Source organism: Erpetoichthys calabaricus, chromosome 8 (assembly GCF_900747795.2).
Source record: "Erpetoichthys calabaricus chromosome 8, fErpCal1.3, whole genome shotgun sequence".
NCBI lineage: Eukaryota > Metazoa > Chordata > Cladistia > Polypteriformes > Polypteridae > Erpetoichthys > Erpetoichthys calabaricus.
Genome location: NC_041401.2, coordinates 32,452,473 through 32,467,875, shown reverse-complemented (window position 1 = coordinate 32,467,875; position 15,403 = coordinate 32,452,473). Strand labels below are relative to the sequence as shown.

General features: G+C 45.4%; 1 protein-coding gene across 4 annotated transcripts in view; it reads left to right on the top strand.

Moving 5' to 3' along the window:
* LOC114655440 (protein TANC1-like) overlaps positions 1-15,403 on the top strand; it is a 569,281-nt gene that overhangs the window by 551,089 nt on the left and 2,789 nt on the right. For 3 of the 4 annotated variants that reach the window (XM_051930575.1, XM_051930574.1, XM_051930576.1), the window contains 6 exons: positions 33-208; positions 5,165-5,297; positions 8,439-8,468; positions 8,570-8,661; positions 11,693-11,839; positions 12,747-12,847. In XM_051930575.1, coding sequence (XP_051786535.1) covers positions 33-208; positions 5,165-5,297; positions 8,439-8,468; positions 8,570-8,661; positions 11,693-11,839; positions 12,747-12,847 — 679 coding nt within the window. The remainder of the gene's footprint in view (positions 1-32; positions 209-5,164; positions 5,298-8,438; positions 8,469-8,569; positions 8,662-11,692; positions 11,840-12,746; positions 12,848-15,403) is intronic. The other variant, XM_028806429.2, reaches the window with a different exon arrangement.

The following is a 15,403-nucleotide window of genomic DNA, read 5'->3' as shown; positions in this document are numbered from 1 at the left end:
AAGTAGTAAAACGTTGCTGTCTTGTTCTGTAGGTGCTTCATTATCATCAGTGGATAAGGAAGGTTTAACCCCACTCAGCTGGGCTTGTTTGAAAGGACACAAGTCTGTGGTGCAGTTTTTAGTGGAGAAAGGCGCAGTCATCGACCACACAGATAAGAACGGGCGGACGCCTCTGGACTTGGCAGCATTTTATGGAGATGCTGAGATTGTAAGTTTTATTAAGTCAAGCTTTCTTGGCTCCAGTTCCTGTGTTTTTGTGGCTGTTGACTTCAGAGTTACTTGTGTTCAACGTAAATTGCAAACGGCTTACTCTGAGCAGATGGGGGCCTTTGATTTGATTTGCTCCATTAATATTAATATCTTTTGAAAATGTGTTCTGCAGTACGTACTACTGAAGTATCTAAATAATCAATGAGGCCTCAGTGGCATGTGACCTTGATATTAAACAGAGGCAATATAAACTCAGGGGAGAACATGTGGCTCAACTCAGGTTCATTCCTAAGGCCCAGTGATGACAAATGTCTTGCACACCCTATCAGTAACTAGGGGGCTCCGCCACCTGCTTGCTTCGCTCGCCAACCCCTGGTCTTGGGTAACCCGAAATAGATTTGAAAGAGATTATTGTCGGCGTAACCCGAAATACATTGATGAATGTATGCGATATGTGCCTGCATTGCTTGCGGCATTTCAGACGCGGGCTGTAGGTGTCTGCGTCAGTTGTGGTCTTTCATTTTGAACCCGTGCCTGCTTTGCTTCCGCAGTTTCTGACGCGCGTTGTAGGCGTCTATGTACATTGTATTTGTTCATGCAGAGCTGTTTGGTTTTGGAGCCGAGACAGTTTTGCTTCCGCGGTTTCAGACGTGCGTTGTAGGCGCCTACGTCTATTGTTTTTATCCATGCGGGCTCGCTTTTGTAGCTCCGTTAGTTGAGCCGTGACTCCATTAGTTATCCGTTGTCTACCGTTAGTAATATGGATAATTGCACTTACTGTTAATACGGAGTGTTTTCTGTGGTTGTACCGTTAATAATGCATCACTGTAATGTGATTCACATATGCTATATGGTTTGGACGTGTGAGGATGCCGTACGTTTAATACGGAGAGTTTGTGGCGCGTTGTTGCTTCATATCCTATTCAGAAGCGCGTTTTGGACGCCTGAGCCTTTCGTACTTTCCCGCGCCTTCCGTACTATCTTTGTGGACCTGTGGGGCCGCCGTAGCCTCTTCCGTTTGACTCTGGGGTGCAGCGCAGAATCCTCTTTTTTGTGTGGCTGTGTCGTTAGTCGTTAGCTATGGGCGCATTGTTGCTTCATTTCTCATTCACGTTAGTTGAGCTCTTTTGTTTTTGGGCCGTGACTCCTTCGTTCGCGGTGGATAAGACTTCGCTTGCAGTTTATGGGATGCGCGCAGGCGCAGTACGTCTCATGGTCCCATCACCGTGTACCTGCGTCCATATCCGGTTTATTCTCGGTTAGTAATATGGATCTGCCTCGTGTTTTACACAAGTTTGGAGAATGTTATCACAAGCAATGGGGATTGTGTTATCAGCTTGTTTAATTCCATAACAGAATTCAAATAATTGAAACTGGCATCATGGTAGCACCCAGGAACAAAAACATTTGTAACACATCTAGTAATGATGTTTGGCCTGTTTAGGAGACGGCTTTGATCTGCACTTAATGTGACTTCATTTACCCCGTTCATCCTGTAATTAGAGCACCAGCCATTGAAGATATAACACGAGACAGCAGCACAGTGCAAAAGGAACTCATCGTGGAGGACGAGATTGACTGCACAGCCCTCACAGTTGTAGTGTTTGACAAATGTATCAGGTCCGCAGTTTCACACGGCAACCCACATTACTCATTTAGCTGACTGCAGAGGTCATTCTGCAGCTTGAAGGGCACCAGACTATAAAGCGAAGGGACATTACCCCTTATTAATATGTCTTTATGTCACCTAGTTCTAATTTGTAGTGCTCCATTTATTAACTCATGTTTGTATTATTACTGGATATTTGGCAGACAACTTTATATAAGGAGGATATAAGTTGAGGATACAGTGGAATAGGTTTCCAACATTTTTATTTTACAGATTGAGCACCGGCCAGTCAGGTGACTTGCTTAGTGTCACACAGTCTGGCAGTTGGAGATGTTGAACCCTGGGCACTTAGCAGTTACACCACACTGTCTGCCCAATATGTCATGCAACATCCGTCCAGTTTTTGAGCCTGCATTTTCTGGCCTGTGTTTGACAAGACTGCGACTGAGCCAGCAGTGAACTCACATCTGTACTGAAACAGCGAGAAGAGGAAAATATCTGCATATAGCGCCTTTAGAAAGTCTTCAGACCGCTTCACAGCTCATACATTTTGTCATGTTGCATACTAGAATCATTTAAGTTAATTTTTTTTCCACATCCAGCAGCACGCAGTATCCCAGAATTAGAAAGCAAAAATGGGATTTTTGAATTTTTTCCAAATGTATTAAAGATAAAAAATGAAATATCCCCTTGACAAAAAAGTAATAAACTTAAATCATTTTAGCATAAGGCTGCCGAGTAACAAAATGTGAAGGAAAGGAAGGGGTCTGAATGCTTTCTGAAGGCACTATAAAGCTCGAATACTACTACAGTATTTACAGTAAGAGAACAGATGAGAGGAGGGCCGTTCACACTCTTCCTCAGGTTCGGCCCCAGTTTGTTGGTGCTGATGTAGCCACTACAAGATCACAATTATCTGGAAACAGCGTCTAGGAGCCATGCCTCTTAAAGTCAGACCACTCCACTATCTTTCTTGTCTCTTCGTTGCACTCATGCTCATGGTGTCTCTTGATTTCCTGAGAGAAAAAAGTAGACCAGTCTTTCTTGTTAGTACAAATGTAATTCTTTATTCTGTCTCTTAAGTTAGTCTGTTTGAAACAAACTACTGACATATAGCATTGAAGCAGAAATCTCGACAACCTTGAAGAGGTATCTGGATGAGATATTGAGACATCTTAGCTACTGACCAATAAATAAATGTTACTATTGCTTAGTAGGCCTCTGTCTTTCCAGACTATATGGATTTGTCATCCCCCTATAATTAGTCCCCTTAATTCAGGAATAACCTTTATTTATTTTTGTAAACTTTTCCAGGCTCTCCATTCCTACCCTATAGTGGGTTGACCAGCCTTATGAGTGCATTAAACATGTACAGTGGTACCTCTGGTCACGACCGTAATTCATTCCAAAACTCTGGACGTGACCCGAACGTAATTTCCCCATAAGATTGTATATAAATACAATTAATCCGTTCCAGACTGTATGAACTGTATGTAAATATATATACAGTGGAACCTCGAGATACGATCACCTCTGTATACGAGAAATTCAAAATACGAGGAAAGTATGAGCAAAAAATTCAGATCTAAATACGAGCATTGGCTCACGTAACGAGCCACGTGCCAGGCTGTGGGTATAGCTCGCGGCTTAGCGAGGGGGCGTGGTAGCTGTAGCGAGCCGCAGGGCGATCTGCGGTGTCTGCGTTTCTCACCTAAGTGCACAGGTGGGAAACTGCCCACATCCATGATTTGTCCTGTGGCTGATGGGCTGGGCAGGGTTGCCACCCGTCCTTTAAAATACGGAATCGTCCAGTATTTGAGAATGAAATTGCGCGTCCCGTTTTGAATCAATACGTATGCGTCCCTTATTTTTTTGTATTAAAAGTGGTAACCCTAGCAGCTGCCATGTCTTCCCCGCATATATACAGAAGCGCGAGCCGGTTAAGGGGGAGAAGAAGTAAAAGAAAAGAGAGGAGAGGAGAGAGAACGGAGGTTGCAGGAGGAGGCAGGAATCCGCAGCAGTAGGAAGTCGGTGCGAGAGAGCGAGCGAGTACAGGCTGGCGTGTAGCTGAACAGGCGAGCCAAACAGCTGAAGCAGGACGGTGTAGAGAAGGTCAGCTGCATTAAGTGTCTCGCCTGTTGCAGAGCCCGCAGGTGAGACGCTAACAGAGAAGAAGCACCAGGGATTGTCATCTGTTTTTTGAAGACTGCTTCCTGTTGACGTTTTAACCTCGTGTTAAAGGATTGTTATTCTTGTGTATTTTAAACCTCCACTTCACAACTCTTTTAAGGATTATTTATTTAAAGATTTATCGAATGCTCTACTGCACTTTAGACACCTGTTTTGATTCTTTTAATAATCAGTTATATTATTTACCAGTGTTATTTATTAAAGGTAGACTACAGTATATATAATTTATCAGTGTTATTTGTTAGGAAAAATGATTTTTATGTTAATATATTTGGGATGCGGAACGGATTAACTGGATTTCCATTATTTTCAATGGGGACGTTTGTTCTAGATACGAGAAATTCACTATACAAGCTCAGTGCTGGAACGAATTAAACTCGTATCTAGAGGTTCCACTGTATATTATTTAAGCACAAAAATAGTTAATTATACCATAGAATGCACAGTGTAATAGTAAACTAAATGTAAAAACATTGAATAACACTGAGAACAGCGTGAACAACAGAGAAAACTAACATTGTAAGAGTTTGTGCTACACCCTTATGAACCGCTCACTATAAACTTTTTTTATGAGTTTTAAGCACAGGGAAAAAAAATGATATGCCACTTCTCTTGCAAAACTTTTCAAACCATCCTCTACTGGCTTTAAATTCCTCACCTTCGCCACTTGAATGATTTTTTTTCAGCAAATTGCCATGAATCATCCTGGCTTTCTCACATATGATCGGCTCGCTTACGCTATCCCCTCCAAGTTGCTTCTCGTTCAACCACACTAGCAACAGTTTTTCCACCTCTTCCAGCACTTGAGGCCTCTGCTTGGTGAACATTATAACTCCTTTTTTTTAACCTCAGCTGCTTTGTTAGGCCCTGTATACACAAACAAAACAAAATGGGAAATCATTGGCGTGCACAAACGCGCGTAGGGAAACTGGCTGCCAGTGTTTTTACTCACCACCAGAGCGTGTGGTTGTGAACGGATGCAAAATTTTGGCAAACTTTTTGCTCGTAACCCGATTTGTACGTGTTCGGAAACGTTCGTGACCAGAGGTTGTACTGTATTATTATTTTAACGATAGTACTGGGTCTGCCCCAAAATTAGCAAGAACTGGAGTTGGCCACACGCAGGCAGTGTGTAATCCTTGCTTTGTTCCACAGGTTCATTTCTTGGTTGAGAGAGGTGCAGTGATTGAGCATGTCGACTACAGTGGAATGAGACCTTTAGACAGGGCAATCGGATGTCGAAATACGTCTGTGGTGGTGACCCTGCTGAAGAAAGGAGCCAAGCTGGGTAAGCTCTTACATTAAGACGTGATCGACAGAGGCAGGGCTAGTGAGACGAGAGTCCAGGAGGCACATGTGGAATGAACGCTGCTTTGCTTTTCTTTGCAATGTCCTTTATATTTTTTATCAGTCCTAATTAGATATGCAGGTAGTCTGACAAAGTGTCATCCTTGATCATTCGTGCAGGAGCATGGAGATGGCAAAGTCACATGATATATTTACTCAGAGGAATCGTTATTGGGTTGCATAGACAGTTTCTAAATATTAACTTCTAACATTTTACTTATTTGTGACCGCTGACTTGTATTTGCTGCATTTTAATCACATTCTGGGTTTCTATTGAACATGTAGAGTCATCACCCTCTTATCCTTTGAAGTCAAGAGCCTTCTGGGAGTTGCCTGTTTTAGAAGTTAACAGTGCAGTTAGCGGAGCTGTCTAAACCTTATAGAGCAGCGCGTGCATTGAGTTTAATTGTCAGATGTATGATTTGGTGGTCTAGATCTGTCAAACTGATGTATACAGCACGTGAAATTAATATGCTGCTCAAATATTCATTTTCACACCAAGTCCGATTGAACCACCTCACTGTACTTTTTAATTAGCATACAGCATGAACTAAAAACACGGACTGTATCCTCTTATTACTCAAAGATGTCCTCCACAGGCGTTCTCTACCTGCTCTCCAGACTCTTTCCTTGTTGTCAGACTTGATTTTTACTTTTAAAAAATGTCCATCTGCATCAGTGAAAGTCCACTCATACTGTTGGGTACATTTTCCTCTTTACTGTATTTTACTTTGTTCAGGATCTGTTGATGCTACTGGACACCTCATATGTGATGTTCCTGGAATCATTGAATGTTTCTGGTCTTTCAACATCATACACCCTCATCTAAGTGACCCAACTTGGGTCGATTAAACCTCAGTTTGTGTTCAGCTGGCACGCTAGCTACACAGACCCCTACTCTCTCCTCTTTTGAGCCACAGCCATCGAGAGGCTTTCTCAGCTGCTTCTGTGATCTTGTGGATGGCTCTTTTCCTCCCACATCCTACTATGACCAGAAAACTGAAGGCCTGGATTAGGGAGTGGCCTGCAAAGCCCTTCCTGCCACCCTCCACATGGGCGCAGCTGGCTGTCCATCTCATTTGCTGTCCCAAATTATTTGGTATTCCTCTCAGGGGCATCATTCAGATGATATTCCCACAGGACTGTCATTTCCATCGTCAACACTTGCTTGGTGTCCTCAGGCAAGATGACAATGTCTGATTGCAAGGTAGTAACATCAGTGTGGTTGGTGAACGTCAGTTTTTGTTTGAGGTACACCAGCAATTGCTAATCCCTTGCCGAGGTCAAGGTGCCTATAGATGTGGCTTATGGCTGCTCATCTGCTTAAAGGTGTGGGAATGCTTTCCTGTATTAATTCCTGGACTGATAGTTTCAGTGACAACCCTCAAGACTTGGTCATGCTGGACTCTGTAATGTCCCTCACCAAGTGCTTTGGAGCTGCTTCTCTAGAGGTGTTCCAAGGTACCTCACTTGAAGTGTAGCGGGCAGACTGGAGACTCTGTTTTACCCCATATTTGCAGGGTTGATGGAGTGGCCAGTACATCACATACTGCTTGGACGAGGCCTCGAATGTGGTGTGGCTCAGATTTCAATATCTCCACCCAAGTCACCTTCCTCTCAACCGCATTCTCCCATCAAGTCCACGCTCCTTGTTGTCTCCTCATCACTGCCCTGCATGATCTTTCCTTCTTCTTGCTGAATTAGCGGCTGCTCCACCCTGGTGGTTCTAATGTGGGGGGATTTAAAGTAAGCCAGTCCTCCTTGACCTTGTGTCACCAGCTTCTTGTGGCGTAGCCTTCCCTCTGCCTGTTAAATGGCTTCCTCCGTCCTCCATCTCCTTCCTGTTTGCATTCTAATTCCACCTGTGGCTCGTGTTGCATTAAATATGTGAATTTATAATAAGGTGACCACTTTTTATTAAGTGGAACTTGGGAATTGTATTCTACAGTATAGTCTAGGGATTACAATTTAAAAACTTAATATGTGCGTGGCATAGCATTGTTTCTGGGGCCTGGACACAGGCCTCTTTACACAACACAGACATTGTGTTTACTTACATTTACAAAAAGGACTAAAGTGGGCTGGTGGTCAGCAGGGCTGCCTCCCAACTCCATGTGGCTCTCCTTCAGCATCCTGCAGGCTCAGTGGCGACTGTGGATTTGCACTGTGAAGGTTCAAGTGAAGGTGAAGGTTTATCTGATGCATAGTCTGCCTCCAGAATAAAGGAACACTCGTGGTGTTCTTATGTGTTACAGCAGTCAGAAAGATCTTTGTGTGCAAAAGCGGGGATTTTAATTGGGGGGGGTTAAGGGTGTGGCTTGGCTCCTTAGCCAATCAGAATGGTTATATTCTACTTAGACAGTCATCAAGTGCATCTCTGGGCCTCCTAAATTGGATGTGCTAAAGCTAATCATTTAAAAAATTAATTTTGTGCACATGGACTTACCACAGATGGGCTCGGGGTCTGTGGAATGCTGCACTGGAGCGGAGCCTGTATAGAAAAATAAATCGGCAATCACCAAACAGGCAAAAGGTACAGGGTGGCGCTGTCAGAAAATGCAGAACAAGAAAGAAACGCACATTTTAGAAAGCTGTGATTTTACAACTGTTACCTTGGTGTGCTCTGAAATAAACTCTGAACGTGCAATCTGGTGATCCTCGCAGAAAGCCCGACTGGAAATCCTCCTGCTTTGAGTCATTCCTTCTACAGCTTCACAGACCCTGCATCTCAAATTTGAATTGTGTGCCTAGTGGAGCCAAAATTGAATTCCCTGAAGATGTGACTGCATGGGCTTGTATGTGTGTGTGTGTGTGTGTGAAAAGATGGGCTCCCTGACAGGGCCTGTGTCCTTCTGTACATCCAGCACTTCACAAACCCTGACGTCTGAGGATGTTAAGTTACAAGAATGTGATGTCATCTTACTGATTATGAGAGCCGTCCTGCAGTCAGGGTGTAACAAGCAGAATCTGAAAATCTCTGCACCTCTTGTGTGCTGTTACATGTTTTCTGTGTCCTCTCCGTCCTTTTAATGTCTTGCTCTTTTCTCTTTCTCCTAACTGCTTTCACTAATACATTCTTAAGGCTACCGAACAGCTCCTTATGATCGATCAGGTATTTTCTTTAGGTAACTTTACCCTGTACCAATTCCACTACCAGTCTAATTTCTGCTTATTCTGGCTGTGAACAAACTGAACTTTTCTATTTCCTTGCAGGTAATGCCGCCTGGGCGATGGCCACATCCAAACCAGATATTTTAATTATCCTCTTGCAGAAGCTGATGGAGGAAGGCAACGTTCTGTACAAGGTAAATAAAAAAAGGGACAGTAAAGTAAGGAATACGATATAGAAATGGACCGGTCATCATATGTCATGTCACAGTCTAACCTGCATAATCCAGACCAGAGCCACACATTCAGAGCTAGCAGTAGGCACAAGGCAGGGTCACACCCTGGACAGGGAGAGGGCGCCAGTCCATCGCAGGGCAAACACACCCAACAAACAGTAAGGCCAGTGTAGCATTGCTAATAATAATAATAATAATAATAATTCATTACATTTATATAGCGCTTTTCTCAGTACTCAAAGCGCTATCCACATTCACCCAACCTGCACGTCTTTAGGAAACCCACGCAGACACAGGGGAGATCATGCAAACTCCATGCAGGGAGGACTCCTTACTGTGAGGTAGAAGCACTTCCACTGCCACACCATGCCGCCCTTCATGTATGTGCTCACTCATAATGTTAGGATAGTTGGGAGCCAAATCTAAAGGATATGTTAGCCAGTTAGCCATTTTTCAAGTCACAGATCCACTGCTGTGAAAGAATACGTTTGGACTTGACAAATACAAACATCTCCTGTAACCACCTGATCTTTAATCCTACCATAGGTTTTACAGTTTGATTACAATTACAAATTACAAGAATCAGTCGCTGCCATTTTTGACATCTCTTCAGTTGGACTCTGCTATGAACGCTGCTGAGACACCACATGCCGACAAGCTTGAATTTCAGCTACACGACATTGTAAAATGCCCTCAAAATTAGGGCAGAACTCAGTAAAAACTAGAGTGCAGTGCATCCTGACATGTTGGATTCTGATTATGCCTCCAGTCACAGTGGTGGGCTCAGAGCTGGAAACCAGTGAGCGCTCAGCTGGACTTACTGTACGATGTGTAGGATGCAGCAATGGATGAACAAGGAACACGGGAGTTTTGGACCTCCCAAACAGAACATACTCTCATCTGTGTGATGTGGCAAAGGCGCTATATAGGTGTCAACCCAACACAGACTGACAACGGAGGCACAAAAATGAAATGAACAAAAAGATTTATTTTCTTCAGCTGGGGGCCACGTCTTCCCCGTGTCCCTCAGCCCTAACACAGCCCCAAAACACGCAAAAGCACAAAGCAAAACACCACCACAAAACACTCTTCTCGCTCCTCCATTCCTCCAAGACAGCTTCGTCCTCCTCCTCCCGACTCTGGCGCTCGGAGTGGTGACTGTCGGCTCCTTTTATATCCCACCCAGACGTGCTGCAGGTGCTCGTTGACCTACCTCCGGTTGCACCTCCAGGTGTGGCTGCGTTCCCACCCAGACGGACTTGTTAGGCCGTGCAGCTCCCCCTGGTGGAGGCCACGGAGCCCAACAGGAATGAGCTCCAGTGTCCCCAAATATTGGCCCCTATGCAGCCCAGGGGGGCTGCCACCAAGTGTTCCAGGGGACGTAGTGTGCATCCCATGGCTGCTCCCCCGGATCCAGGGGCGTCCCAACAAGGCATGGGTCCTGGCCATCTGCCACAGTGATGTTTTGTGTTTTATGTACCACGAAGGAATGGGAAAAAGGGCCAACAGAACTCGGTGAACCTGGAAACTCTTTGCACAGGAGCCGACTCCGTCAGGCAGCATGAAACTGTGCTGGAAAATCATCATGGAGACGTCCCCAGTGACTGCTAGTTGTATAAACTGACAGACTTTGGCTTTGAGATCAGAAACTCAGTGGCCAAGTTTGACATCTCCTCCTACTAGAAGTCATAATGTGAGCTCAGCTTTAGCATCACAACAGTGCACATGAGCATATGATGTACAAACCACTGCCAGGTGAAGTGAAGAACTCTGATTATCTCGTCACAATGCCAGCAGTCACAGGGTAAGACATATTAGACAGCAAGTGAGGTGACAGTTCTTGAAGGTGAAGTGTTGGAAGAAGGAAAAACGGGCAAGCGTAAGAATCTGAGGGCCAAATTGTGTTGGCCAGACAACTGGGTCAGATCTCCAGAACAGCAGGTCGGTGGGGTGTTCATAGTTTGCAGTGGTTAGTACCTGCCAAAGGGGGTCCAAAGAAGGACAACCAATGAATCAGCTACAGGGTCATGGGTGGACAAGTCTTATTGGTGTGCGTGGGGAGTGACGGTTAGCCCATCTGGTCCAGTCCAACAGAGGAGCTGCTGCAGCACAGATTGGTGCCAAACATAATGATGGCCATGAGAGAAACGTGTCAGAGCACACAGAGGGCATCACAGCTCAAAGTACGCTGCAGACCGGTCAGAGAGTCCATGCTGACCCCTGTCCACCTACAATGGGCTCCTGAGCATCAAAACTTGCCCATGGAGCAATGGAAGAAGGTGGCCAGGAATCGTGTTTCCTTTTAGACCATTTGGACTGCCAAGTGCATGTGTGTCATTGGAGAAAAGATAGCAGTAGGATGCACTATGAGAAGAAGGCAAGCTGGCAGAAGTAGTGCAATGCTCTGGTCAGTGTTCTGCTGAGAAACCTGGGGTCCTGGCATTCATGTGTATGTTACTTTGACATGTGCCACCTACCTGAAGATGGTTACAGACCACATACACCCCTTCATGCAGCGATATTCCCTGATAGCATCTTCCAGCAGAATAACGCACTGCAAAGAATTGTTCAGGAATGGCTTGTGGAACATGACAAAGACGTCAAGGAGTTGACTTGGCCTCCAAATTCGCTAGATGTCAACATGATGAAGCATCTGTAGGATGGCCTGGAAAAACACACCTCACAACTTTGAGGACTTCAAGGATCTGCTGCTAACGTCTTGGTGCCAAATTTCAGGGGTCCGTGCCTTGGCAGCAAGAGGGGGACATACACAATATGAAGCAGGGGGTGTTAATGTTGTGGATGACTGGTGTAAGTCACTACTTTTGGAACTACCACTACATGTATTGTTACCCCCACTCTGCGGTGTTCTGAAGCTCTGACTTTTCTGTATAACATGACTGTCTGACATCTTGACAAGATTGCATTCATAACATCTCGCTGTAAAGTTTTCAGATGGACACTGACCTTTTTTCTTCTTTTTACTTTTTAGAAAGGAAAAATGAAAGAAGCTGCTCAGAGATACCAGTATGCCTTAAGAAAGTTTCCACGAGAAGGTTACGGGGATGACCTCAAAGCGTTCAAAGAGCTGAGAGTGTCGCTTTATTTAAACCTGTCAAGGTGTCGCAGGAAAACAAATGTAAGCCTGAAGTTCATTTATGTTCTGGTGACTCAGATCTGAGAGGGCGATGCATGTCTCTTATTACACACAGTGACTCACATGTACTATAGTGTGTGTGACCTTTGAACTTCCAGATGCTGAAAGTGAGACACACTTGGTGGGCGGTCTTTAGCCCTCGGTTACTTTATGTCCGTGGCTCATTTTGGTCATGTGACTCTCGGGCCTTCTCTTACTGAAGCTGCGCCTGGCCGGGCCAATGGCTTGTAGGTACTAAAAGTGAAAGAAGACATTTGATCTCAGGCTGAGGCGAATGCTGTCAGAGATGGTCAGTCACGACTCTGGCCTTGTCAGAAATCTCACAGAGCTTTTGCTGTCAGGTGACCACCTACTGGCATTGCTGAGAAATTTTAATTTGTTGTTTGGAAGCCATCAAGAGTACCAGCCGGTCATAGCTGCAGCATGTTGTGCGGAGCTCTGCGGTTTCTACCATTAATTTTGTGTTTAGCTGTAACAGGGCATACTGACCTGATGAATACAGTAAATGATTTAGCGCTGACCCTTAGCCATCATATTTGATTTCCTAAATTACTAAACTAAGACGAACTAACGAGTAAAGATTTTGCTGAAATGGCCTTAAGTCAAACAGCAACATTATTACTGCTGTCAATGACCACCCGAGAGTTGGCCACTTAGTACGTTTGTGCTATTCAGGGTCAGGCGTTTGGCTCTCCAGCCACTGTAGTGGTCCACTACACCAGAAGTGAAGCTCATTGCTAAAAGCTTTGGCTGCAGGTAGGCGGACAGTATGAGCAACATAAAGCGGTGGGGACTGCAATAAGGGGCGACGCAAAGGGTTTGAAAAACAAAACTGGCAGTTTATCACAGTCACACTCAGTAATGTCGCCTTTCTTTTCAATGTTTACAGGACTTTGGCATGGCGGAGGAATTTGCTACTAAGGCACTTGAACTGAAACCCAAGTCATACGAGGCTTATTATGCCAGGGCGAGAGCCAAGCGGAGCAGCAGGTACAGTGTGTCCTGGATCAAACACGGCTTTACTTTATTAGGAGATGAATAAGTTGCATACTTGATGTGTTTCCTCTTCATGAAGTCTGAAAAGTTTCTACACTTTAATAAGCTCACTCACCATTTGGGGTGTAAAATGGTCACATTGTTCATCTGCAATCCATCCACCAGATATCAAAGCTGCCTGATCCAAATTGTGCTTGTTGGGAGCCAAGGGTCCGAGCTCTGTCAGGGCAGGAAGATTTGGGAAGACCAGAAGGCTGCCAAGTGAACCGCCACCTCTGACTCACCTTTGACCTCAAGCAGGTCACTTGATCCACCTGACCTCCAGTTGTCATAAATAAACCTGGAATGCATGTTCATCCTGGATAAAAGCATTTCCTAATGTACAGTAATGAGCCCCCGTTGGCCAGCACTTTAAGAGTCTGACCAGTACGTAGCGTTAGTATAGTAGTGTCACATGACCCGAGTGTAGTGGAAGTCCTGTCTTCACACACAAACGACATGCAATGCGTTCCTGAACTCCAGTGCCATTATATCTTATCATGAAGAGACTTTTGGGGGAGCCGCTCCTCAAAAACCTACACCTTCTCAGATGAGTGTCACTCCTAACCTCTGTCCGTACTTTTGTTTGCATTTTCTTACATTTCCCAACCCTTCAGGAATAAGCACTTCACAGTTGTGGTGCACTTGCACCCAGGACCCTGGCCCTGGTCCACTGCCGTCTGTTCAGAGCTCCTTCAGTATTCACCTGGAGGATGACAGTCACTGTGGCCACCCTGATTGTTCTAGCGGAGAAAAGAACTCGTCAGTAGAAACGAGCAAATGTGCCGTCAGTCATTCAGGAAGGCTTCATAATAATCAGAGTGGCTGTCCACACCTTCCAGCCTGGCAGTCTGTTCTTGTGCTGTGGTGACCCCAAGTGGTCTCAGTTTGACTTCCTCTTCCTCCTCCACCGCCTCCTGTTGTCTCATCAGACAGCTGTACTTACCCAGGGTTCTGTTTCTGTCACAAAGGCTTCAGGTTTTCACTGCCACCAATTTTACAAATCGTGCTGTTAATGATAACTCGTAATGGCTTGGCAGTACAAAGTGTGTTTCCTTAGCCCGAGTAATTGGCCGATTCAGACAGTGGCTGGAATGATCTTCTGTGGCCCTCCAGGAACCGAGTTTGAGACCACTACTCAAGGACGTTGACAACAGTTTTTATCACAAATAATGATTTCATTTTTGTCAAGTCGCAGCTGAGAACATCAATGTCTGCTGGCCCAAATCTGACAGCTATGAGCCAAAGAGCCGTTAGCTGTCCGTGCTAAGCTCTCATTCCACCTCCGATTCACAAGAGGGTCTTCTGCACTTCTGTGGCGCTCATTTCACAAACCTAACTTGTGAGCAGGGCCCAGTTATGCCAACATAGTCTGTCACGTCAGGGATACTTCTATTGACCCATTATTATGAACATCCGACCTGCGACCTTCCCCTGCCTGGTGTACCCTGTAGCTGCAGGGAGGCCGTTCACCACGCGAGTATCTGAGTGGAGGCTCACCACTGTTTCATAGCTTACTTGTGACTTTGTCAATGGCCTCCCTCATGATACTCTGCTGTCTCCCTCGCTGTCATTGGACACAACATTTATATTAATATTTTTCGGATGTCTGGTTTTATTCCTCACTTACACATTCCTGGCGTATTTCTTACTTGACAAATCATAAATGTCCCATGTACAGCGTGACATCCCATCTGTAACATCCATTTCATTCTTCACCTCTGTGCAATTTACTGGAAGGTTTGTTCAAATGGATTGAAATAACGGCAAAGGATAAAATATCAGCTTACCGTGACAAGCAGACGCAGAGTTGTTGGAACGGTCAACTGTCAGCTCTGACTTTAAAAGCTCCAGTCGGCGGAGTTAGACGGGCACACCCTGATTTGTGGTGTCATTGGTGGGTACGCCATGAGTGACACCTCCTTACAGTCCGGGCACGTGTAGGAGAGTGGCAGCCCAACGTCGCATACGCACAACTGCACCGCTGTCACATCAGAGTGAGGAGGGTCTCCTATTGCTCAGAGACGTGCGGGGCTTCTGTGTGACCCAAGTGGCTCTGGTTCATAAGCCACAGCACCTTTTACATCTACTGACCTGGTTGATGTCCAACATTCTGGATACGGTCGTTTCCGTTTCTTTTGGTGTTCCAGCTGGAGCAGAGGGAGGTCAAGTGACTAGCGAGGGTCACAGGGTGTCACAGCCTCAGGGTTTGAAGTCCAGAGCCTTAACCGCCACCACACTGGAGGTCACAGGATGGGGAGCGTGCTGTGTGTGTGAGAGAGAGCCTCGGATGAATTGCCTCTTCATTTCCTGTTTAAGGACACAGCAGAGGCACCGCAGGTCAGGGGGAAGAAAATGTCAAAGCCAGGAAGACCATCGAAACCGAAGAAATAAAACCAATGAAACGCACCTGAGGAATCACAAACACCTGTGACTCCAGTGGTCCCAAACATTATAGTGCCCTGTGCGAATCTCCTCAAATGACAGTCTGCAATGTGCACTTTGACCACA